Source organism: Salminus brasiliensis, chromosome 11 (assembly GCF_030463535.1).
Source record: "Salminus brasiliensis chromosome 11, fSalBra1.hap2, whole genome shotgun sequence".
In the NCBI taxonomy this organism is placed as follows: Eukaryota; Metazoa; Chordata; class Actinopteri; order Characiformes; family Bryconidae; genus Salminus; species Salminus brasiliensis.
Genome location: NC_132888.1, coordinates 20,740,210 through 20,750,708, shown reverse-complemented (window position 1 = coordinate 20,750,708; position 10,499 = coordinate 20,740,210). Strand labels below are relative to the sequence as shown.

The 10,499-nt window shown below is 41.6% G+C and overlaps 1 protein-coding gene across 1 annotated transcript in view; it reads right to left on the bottom strand.

The window, feature by feature from the left end:
• Positions 1 to 603: 603 nt before the first annotated feature.
• sorl1 (sortilin-related receptor, L(DLR class) A repeats containing) overlaps positions 604 to 10,499 on the bottom strand; it is a 79,863-nt gene continuing 69,967 nt past the window's right edge. Inside the window, exons 43-48 of the mRNA XM_072692140.1 lie at positions 10,309 to 10,473; positions 10,022 to 10,196; positions 8,239 to 8,345; positions 7,957 to 8,158; positions 6,091 to 6,303; positions 604 to 4,205 (exon numbers count right to left, since the gene is read on the bottom strand). Of these exons, the coding sequence (XP_072548241.1) occupies positions 4,138 to 4,205; positions 6,091 to 6,303; positions 7,957 to 8,158; positions 8,239 to 8,345; positions 10,022 to 10,196; positions 10,309 to 10,473 (930 nt within the window). The 3' untranslated portion in view covers positions 604 to 4,137. The remainder of the gene's footprint in view (positions 4,206 to 6,090; positions 6,304 to 7,956; positions 8,159 to 8,238; positions 8,346 to 10,021; positions 10,197 to 10,308; positions 10,474 to 10,499) is intronic.

Here is a 10,499-nt window from a genome sequence, read left to right as displayed (position 1 = left end):
GAAATAAATACTAATCACATTCATGCAGACTGTCCTGATTTTACATCTGTGTGTTCATTCAAACATCTTTAAAGCTCTCTCCATGGTAGTCTAGTATTATTTGTACATCTGGTTTGGTAAATCAGAGCTGGAGATGGAATTGAACACATCCACACCCAACCTTTGTTCTTCAGACTAGCTCAGATGATCTCAACTACTTTCTTCAAAATGAGAAATTCTTGTTTCCTTTACTGCACCTATATTTACCTGCATCTGCTGGAAATGTGATGTGGAGGTTTTACAAGATGTCAGGAAATCTGCACAATGCGTAAAGCCAAATTACACTAAAAGTGACACTATTACTTTAGTAGCCAACATAAAAAATGTGTTCTGTGTACTGCAGCTACTCTTCACAGACTCCTTCAAGCTGCTGCAGGTGGAGTGGAGGGTGCTGGGGCGACAGCTGACTGCTGAGTCAGGCTGAGGCGTCGAGACGAGTTGAGCGAGGCAGCAGTAGTGATCGGTCTGGACTTGTTAATGATGAGGCCCGTGCGCTGGCAGAGGCCTGGGGTGAAGTGCCTATGAGAATATAATCCGTTATGCATGCAGAGCCAGAACAGCCCGTTTCAACAGTTTCAACATGTTTATTTTAGTATAAGTGGTTCTTAAAACACCTCTGACTGTACCTCTTCACAAGATTCATGTCTGTAAAACCCTCCATAAGCAAGCGAGATCAAACTAAAATATATGGCCGTGTCGAATGTCATTACTGTGCCAAAAAGCCAAAAAAAAAAAGAAAAAAAAAAAAGTAAACATCCTTTTTTACAACGAGACAGTGGGTATAGACATGGGACATATTACACACAGAAATGCACAGACTGCTTGAGTGAAAACCGTTAATTAAAAAAAAATTTAAAAAAAATTCACCTGGAGCCTGACTGCAACACAGAATGTATGAAGCAGGTGTGACTATACAGTTCCATGTTTTTAGTTTTCCATGAGCATGAACAAGTATGATTCCACCGACGTGTCCACTGTTGACAGGCCTACATGACTCAAGCTGATTCTAATAAGGCATACATGGCAGACAGAAGTGAGAAGTGAGACAAGATCATAGGAAACTACTGCCGTTACTACTGTTACTGTACAGTCCAGTCCATGGCCCCTCCCCCAAACACAAAAACATGAAGTAAAAAAGCGCAGCAAACTCCGGCATCTTACAGAGGAGGCTAGTTTATGAGCTTGCAGCAAGATGTGGAACGACTACTAAAATGTGAGGTCATTATTTATGTGTGAGGTCATTACTAAAGTGTGCAGGTTGAGTGACGTCGGAACTGAGCCTGGGGGGGAGGGGGTGGGGGGGGTTGTGCAGGCAGGGTGCCAGTGAATTGACCTACTCCTAGCAGACATACCTGACTCTGTTCTGAATGACTGGACGTGGTGAAGCATGGAAGAAAGACATTCTGGCATGCAGGGGAGAGGGATATGGGTTCCATGATCAGTGTGATCTTCAATATCCACATTACTTCCAACACTAACAATAATAATAAAAAAATACAAATTAAAAATGACTACATAAAATACATTCAAGAACGAACCATGTGAGCAGTAGCTGAGGCCTATGGGTTTTAATTCCAGTTCCACTGCCATTCAATTTCAAAGAATACGTAAAACGAAGACCACACACACACACACACACACACACACACACACACACACACACACACACACACACACACACACAAATACATAAATATATATGTGTCGTTTTCACTTAAAACCCTTCTCTACTTTTCGACATAATTTAAATCTGGCAGTTCTTTACTTTTCATGACAAATGGATCAATAGAAATGCCCCAAATAGCTTGGAATAAATTCTTTTTACATTGCTTTCCATTGAAAGTTATGTTTTTTTCTTCATATCCTGTAAGGTTGCCATTTTGGAGATACAAGAATGTGTGTAACAGTGATAATACACAACTTTTGTTCACCTTAAGCCCCATGTAGGGTTTATTTTATGTATAGTTTGTGTCCTTTAAGGGCTAAAGCATTAATTTGCATTATTTGCTTCAAGTATATTAATTATGCACTCATGGAACTGTGTCCCATAATGTGAGTTCAGCCTTTTTACCCGTTTCTACTCTGTGGAGTTTATTAATAATTGAAACCTGCCATGCTGTGAGAAAGGGTCTTGAAGAATTTCAATTTAAGCTACATACTGCTTTCACACTGCCTTTAGCTGGAGAACCAGGTAACAGGGTTGTACACATACAGAATTTGCCAAAGTCGAATCCTAAAGAGGAAATATGGCATTGTGGAGAAACACTATTTGTATGGCTACTTTAACACTTTTGCAACCAAGTTCTGGCTACCAAAGTGAGTTCTCTTAGCATGAGCGTTGCTGCACATCTGTAACACTTCTGATCCTTGTGTTTTTCGGGATGCGCTGTATGTTGTGGAAAGACTAATATTTGGAGGGGGTTGATCAATCAAATTAAAGCAGACAGTTAAGTAACATTACAAGCTGAATGATCAGATCCTACGGATGGATCTGTACATGCGAAGTGGTTAAATTACCTAACAATGCAAAAGTTTGGACACCACGAATTTCTGCCACAGAACAATCTGAAACAAACTTACACACGGCAGAGAAGTAGAGAAGTAAACAGTAATTATGCGTTAAAACATGTAACCTTCTGTGTTTGACTGTATTCTTTTAAAAAAATGAAGGCCTGGGACATAAAGACAGCTATTGGTGGAACGTCTTAGAACACATCTCCATTCAAATGCACCTCTTCACGACGGTCTCTGAAAGGCTGCGCTGTACCCTCTGCTTTCCTGTCTGTTTGGCACGAGACGCTACGATGAAGGTCTTGGCTGAGGTGCACAGACATGGTGCTTACACCAAGCCACTGTACTGCATGAAAGCCTCAGAGAGAAACACACACCAAACACCACCGTACAGGCTGCAAACGCTGGTACCATGCCCTAGTGCTGTACACACATATACACAAACACACACATACCCGGTTCCCTGAGAGCATCAAAAGACTGACACAACAACAGCTAATGGGAGCTTCATACAGTGTCAGCATGACTTAAGTGATGAAAGAAAAAAAAAAAAGATAAAACAATAAACCAACGGCTAAAACAAAAAGTACACAGTGCCATTTAGAGGAGTGCAGTATGACTTCTCAATATGGCCACTCTTAACTAAAGCCAGGGAACGATTACTGAAGAGAGACAAACAGAGACTGAGAGAAAGTGAAGAATCTGCAAGTCATTCTTTCATGCCTTACAGTGATTCAGCATTATAGCCAGTAAATATGGCAAACTGACTGTAGTATAAAACACAAACTGGTGAATTCACATTTTCAACAAGCAGACGAATACACCTGTACAGGTTCTGAAGCGATATGTTGAGCAGACGGTTATTTATAAAAAAAAAAAAAAGAAGAAGAAAAAAAAAGTTAACAAGATAACATAGGCAAATATACAGATCTACTGACAAAGTGACACAACAAAATAATACATAACAATCAAATTCTGTGCAATTCACTGTCAACAGCCCAAGTACCTATTTCCCTTTGTTATTTTTTAATAAAATCAGTATTCATTGGTCCATTTATTTCCATTTGTACATCTGTGATTTATTTATTTATATATATATATATATATTCTTGCCTTTTCTGTTTGTTTTTTGCACTGGATGATCCTGTGGATAGGTGCTCATTTTGGCTTTTTAAGACACGCAATGGTCCGGTGTGTTTGTGAGTTGGTGATACTATAGGGTCTTTTGTCCCTGTCCATTGAGCCCATCTGACCAACTTCTTCACAGCTTGCTTCCGTTTTCTTGTTTCTTTTCCCCGCCCTCTCACCCACAAACAGTATAATATCTATAAAAAAATAAGTTATTGCGCATCCAAAAAAAGTGCATCTTAGATTTAAAAAATATCTCTTTCGCTTTGTTTTCTCCTTTCTTCCTCTGGATCCTGAATTCCTAAGCGGGAGGGGTCGGGGCGGTGTGCCGGGAGGGACACACGCGAAGAACAAGGTGAGATGGGGAAAGGGAGGGAAGGGAAAAGAGATAGATAGAGAGAGAGAGAGAGAGAGACAGAGAGAGAGAGTGATCTTCGGGAAAAGAAACCGGCGGCACCACTATGCTATCACCATGGGAACGTCGTCTGAAAAGCCACTGATCATGGGTGCATCCTCATCGTCATCACCTTCAAATGGAAGAAAAACACCTGTGAGCTCACAGGACTGAATCCTAGCACCACATACAATGAACTAGAAGTGCTCATTCCAGCTTCTAGTGTCTGGAAAGTAGAAAACGGCTGAATTGAGCTGAATAGATGAAACTTTAAAAGGTGGTGGCACCTATGGGAGTGGGTTCGAATGAGAATTAACGGTTAGCTTCACTGAACTACCATCTTTTTAAACAGCAGTTTTTGACAGTCTCTGCATTTTTGTTATTGACTGGTTGCGTCACAGCAAACTGATGTTCCACCTCAGCACAAATGAAGGCAAGCTAGCCAAAAGCTAGATGAAGACATCATTCAAAGCAACATTAAGTAGCAATTTCAGATTAAGATAACAGCTTCAAAATCTTTTGGATGGTACACAGACTTGTAGTAGGGACTTTGGTATCTGGCGCCTAGTTCTTTCACTTCTGATTAGAGTTAAGATTCTGCTGGGTCGACATTTCCCACCATTTTCCTCTGGCCCTGTCGGGTCGGGCCTATGTTTTTTTATATATATTTTTTATTTTGTATAAAGCTGTGGTGTGCTAATCACAATATAGCAAAGTAACAAATCACATGGTGATCCTAAAAAAGTTACACAAGTTAGAATGCTATAATCATGAGCTTCTCCACCTGTCCAGCGCTGCGTGTAGCCTGCTAAACGTTTGTAATTTATTTTTTAATCTTATGTTGTAACCTAAATGAATGTGTGCAATAGCGTTATCCGTTTGCAGCCACCCGAGCATTTGCATCAGCCTGTTTAATTCACTCTGATTGGATTACAGTTTGTTTGATAGGCTATTATAGGCCTTTATTATTTAAAGAATATCAGATGATCTTTGTTTATTTTTCATGTAAATGATGATATTGTTATTGGCCTATTGCAGTTTAATGAGTAATAATTACATAACCTTATTGCAGTGTTTGCGCTTAGGCTGGACACTTCATACAAAAATGTTGGTTTATTCAGAAAGTATTTTATATTCTTAAATCTTGTTAAATTGTATTAGAGGAAAGTCATTCAGACATTGTTCTTGCAGCCTATTTTGCCAATGTTTAGGTCTGTGGATCACTGTTTGCACTGTTGGTGTTTTAATCATATGACGTTCTATTCTTAATAAACTTTAAATTCTTAAATAATAGGCCTATGCTTCTTCCGTGTTGCACTGTTCATTAACATCATTCTGAACAGATTGCGCTCATTTAAACAACCCGGAACTGTAGTTGAAAAGCCCAGTTTTAATTCTCTACTCTGATGCTGGTTCTGTGTCTTTCAGCTTGTCAACAAAAGCACATTTAATACTATCCCTAAGGGGGAGCTCAAAGCATGATTAGTATTTATAGAAGTGGTGTAAAAGTGAATTACACTCCTCAACTCTGAGGGGAGCCCTGACGTCCAGAAAATACCAAGTCATATACTGCTGCTTTAATCCAAATCCATGTAAAAGAGAAAAGAGAGCTGCATGACCCTTCCTCAGCAGAGTGTAAATAACATTTCTTGTTAATTGGTTTTGTGTCATGGTTTTAAAATCAAACAAAAACACCAGAAATCTAACCAGCAGTGCTCCAGGGGTGCCTTAGCATGGTTGACACTGCACTCAGACTCCAGCTTTCTGAGAACAGAATTCTGTTGTGCTCTACAAGCCTATAATGACAATAAGTGTCCTTTACTTTATTGTAGTGGTACTCCATGAGACACCAGCACTGGTGTATGCCAATCTCTCACAGTACAGCACTCCCTCTTGTGTATTAATTGGTAGTTACAGCCCTAGTTCCATTTAAAATAGGAAAGCGGTGTTGCTGAGAGGGAGTAATGGCACGTCACTGCTGTGTGAGTGTATTCGGACTGTAGAAGGACTGCTCTTACCCAGCTCATCTCCTGAGGAGAAGATGGCAGAGCCTAGGCGCGAGTTGTAGTGGCTGTTGGCGAAGGCGGTAAAGCTGTGCTGCAGCCGGCGGTGCCGTACGTACAAGGCCACCAGACCCCCACAGACGCCCAGCAAGAGGATGAACAAGACTGGGACCACCACTGCTGCCATGTCTCCAGAACGGGCTGAATGAGCTGCTGGGTCGTTAGGACCTGCACACAAATAAACAAAACAGCAACATGAAGAATTATTGTTAATTAAGGGGTATAACAACACAGTCTGCCCGACCCTTAATCATCAGTTTAGAGTTATACCCCTATTGTTTAATACTTTCATTTAATACATTTACATTTATTTTCCCTATTGTGCAAATGATGGTTAGCTAAGAACTGTTGGGGCTTGAAATTTGTTTCTTTCTTTTTTTTTTTTTTTTTTTTTTTTTTTAGAGTCTAGCTCCACGTTCCTACTCAGAATCCTTTGAGCAACATCATAGAAGAAGCACTTCTCAGTCGCGCTCACTTATTTGTTCTATGAAGACGGTTCTTTATGCAACCAGTAGTGGTTCTTCTATGGCACCTCTCAAAGATCCCCTTGGACATTTTAGGGATTTTCTGAAACTTTTGATTGTAGTGTATGTGAATATGTATATACAATAGATGCAGGAGTGCTGTTCACTCTTAAGAATAAAGATGCTACAGTGTCCTTAAATGGTACAAAGCTAAGCAAGCAACAGGGCTTTTGAGGAGAAAAAACATTACCTAAAAACTGAAAAACAATTTGAATTGTAAAAGGGGAAAAAAGGGCCTTTTTACGGAACAGGGCATTATTGAACGCATTACAGCTAGTCTGTAGCAATGGAAGGCAATTTACAAACATTTTAACTGTCTAAATACAGTGTGCACTCTCTACCGCAGTATTTACACAACACTGCACGTCTGGAGCTGCGAGCATAATGTCTAGAAAAAGACACTTAATAAAGAAACACAGACAGGGCATTATAACTCTTCTAAGTGTAGCTCTTTCCTTTAGAGGAATTCATAAATAATACAGTCAGAGTGTTGTGAGTACAGTTTCCTACACCATTAAAAGACTCTGGAAACTGAAGAGGTCTCGTACAGGAAGAGGAAGAGGTCAGACAGACTAAAATCCACAACAGCACCAGACAAGTTTTTGACAGTCAACATCTTATGTGATAAGCAGCTCACTTGACAAGAGCTTGTAGCTCAGCTTAACACTGGACCAAGTCTTAGTTTCAGCTGTAAAGGGAAGACTTAAGAGCTGCAGGTTCGACAGGTGGAGTGGCAGTAAGAACGTTTTTAGCAAGATGGCAAAATAAGAAAAGCAGGACTGCCTGGGTTGTGCGACACTGGAAAAAATGGGGGTGTTCTAAAACTTTTGACAGTAGTGTAATCTCTTTTGGAACCTTTTACATTAAATCTTCTCTCTCTCTCTCTCTCTCTCTCTCTATATATATATATATATATATAATCCCTTAGTTAACATCTGCATTTTCTACTAAATATGTACTACAGTGTCCTGCCTGGTCTGTTAACGTACATTTCATGTGCACTCACCAGGACAAACCCCTTGTACCTGTGACATACCACAACGAAGGGATTCTGATGTTCTAACTTGGATGTAATAGAGAGAAGTCTAAAATCATCATCACAGTCCTAAAATCATGCTGAATTGCTAAAGTAAAGAGAAGAAAGTCTGTAGCCCTCAACAGACACAACACCGTGGCCACTGCATTTCAGCTTGGCCACTCCGCCTCCACTATTCTGGTATGGACCCTCTATCACCCGCAAATATATCACCCTTTCAGCAACTGCAGCAGTGGCTCAGAAGTGAATGCACGTGTGTACCTGCTGCTCCGGCCCCTAGCTCATCGTACAGCAACACTGCAGCCTCCCCGCACAGCTGGTTGCTCACCAGGCAGCTGGCCCGCACCGAGAACGTGTAGTTGTGGCCCAGCAGTAGGTTGCTGATCCAGAAAAATGTCTCTGTGGTGTTCCCAAGCCGTGTGGTGGAGTTGCTCACGCTGTCGTGCACATAAATCTCATAGCCCTGCGGAGGCCAGAAAGACCATCAGCATCACGGGAAGGAGATCATTTGGGAGGAGCAGTGTGTGCGGTAGGGGTTCTTACCCGACTCTCGTTGAAGCTTTTCTCCTTGACGGCCAGGCTCTTCCAGAAGAGGAACACGCGGTCATTCTCTGCAAGGATCTTGAGAGCTTCAGGTGGTGGCAGAGGAACTGTGACAGAGTTGGCAGATAAGAGGTCAGTAATAACAGTAAAATGGAAGGCTCGCCGTTTATGTCACTCATCACTGGACTGAATGGGACAAATAAACCGTAATCCTCAGTCAGCATGTCTTCGGGTTTACCACAAAGGATTGTCTATGCACTGTCCCAGAATCACACACACGTTCTCCAGCAGCAGCAGGTTCGTACTAAGTGCTGTACTAGACTCCAAAGCTCTTTTCTCACACAGATCCCAGTCGAGTACTAGCATTTTACCTTTACTGCTAAGATTTAGGCAGGGTTTCATTTACACTACCAGCTGTAATATGCAAAAAGAAAAACTGTAAAAATGAAAACACCACAGAAACATCAGATACAGCAGTATGATAAAGTTGACAGATTACCAGGAAAGTAATGTCAGAGTCCCTGCATGGACACAAGCAAATATATTAATGGGAAAGTTAAGTAAAGCTGAACTGATTGGAATATAACATGCATTCATCATGAATGTGAATATAATGTCATGAACTACAATCTTTATTAGCAAAAAAACAAGAATCTGGTGGGAATTTCTGAAATAAAATGCAAACAAAATGTGAACATAAACATAAACCCACCCAGTTTTGCTGAAAGAGCCAAAATGACTTAAGCCTGCTACAGCCTCTAAACTTCCTATTAGTGAAGAACCACCAAAGCACATAGCTGCAATGAACTGAATGCTGCTGGAACTGGCTACACTCAAGCCAGTGTTTTTATCAACACAGACGGAGGGGCTGCCATTAAAGAAAGAAGCCCCCTCTCTAAAAAAGACACCTTCAAACATCACTTAAGTTTGGAGGAGTGAATTCTTGGAGGCTTCTAACCCCAAGAACATTGTGCCATCTGTAAAGCATGGTGACGGTAGCTTCACACTCTGGTGCTGAGTTGCTGCCAGTGGAAGTAGGAGGAGGTAGTGGAGGAGGACTACCTCAGAATTCTTAAGCATAACCTCAAACCATCAGCTAGATCATGGAAAACTTGTGCAACAGCACAAAGACACCAAACACACATTAAAGATGGTTGCGGAATGAATAAAGCTGGCTAAAGCTTTTGGATTGGCCTTCCCAAAATCCTGACCTCAACCCTATTAAAAATTTGTGGACTATGCTAGGACTTTACCAATTCAGCCAAGAAAAGTGGTCAAAACTTCATCCGATTTCTGCCAGGAGCTTGTTGATGACTGCCAAAAGTGGCTGCCTGAATATCAGTTGTGCTGTATGTGTATGAAAGATGTATGTTGTATACTCATTCTGCCCCAGAAATAAGCTTTATTATTGCTATATTGTCTCACTGCGATTTAACTGTGGCTTCTGTTCATATATTAACCCCTTTCTCATTTACAAGCACTGTTAAATTCCTATGTAAAAGTGCATGAGTGAAAAGAGCTTAACAAGCGTTATGGGGATGTGTTGAGAGCGGCAAGTGGCATAAAGGGCTGTATCGGGCTCTAAAGGGCGTTTAAGGGCAATAGTGCTGGACTCAATCAAGTGTTGAGAACTATTTGAGGACTATAACAGACATGGAGGGCTGTGTTTGGCTTCAACAGATATTGAAGAGCGTGCTGGGCTCAGACATGAAGAGCTTCGTAAGCTAAAACAAGAAAAAAAGAGGGCCGTGTTGGGTTCTAACGCCTGATGAGGCCGTTGTACCTGTGTTGAGAGTGTAGGTGGCCTCCTTGCTCATGTTGCGCAGCCGGACGGTAATGCTGTAGCGGCCACCGGGCTCCAGGCCCTTCAGACAGTACTCCACTGTGTTGTTCTGAGAGGTCACTTTATAATCGTGCTCGGTCTTCCTCACCGTGTCCCTCAGGTGCACCACGTAAGTCTGGACATAAGCATGGAAACGAGCTTTCCTGAATGCTGAGCCACAACATGAATGTAGTTCTTTTCATTGCCAATTGCCCACAGTGTACACAAAAATTAATCAGGGTTGTTACCAGAGGAGCGCCAGGGGTGTCGTACGGTGGCTGCCACTTTAGCGTGGCCATGGTCTTGTCCACTCGAACTTTATGCAGGTTCCGTGGGGGCAGTCTCTCATTGGGAATCATCTTCACCACGACTGACTCGGACGGAGGGCCCAGATATGGCGCGATTACCCGCACCTGAAAAGCAAGCAATCATCAGCATA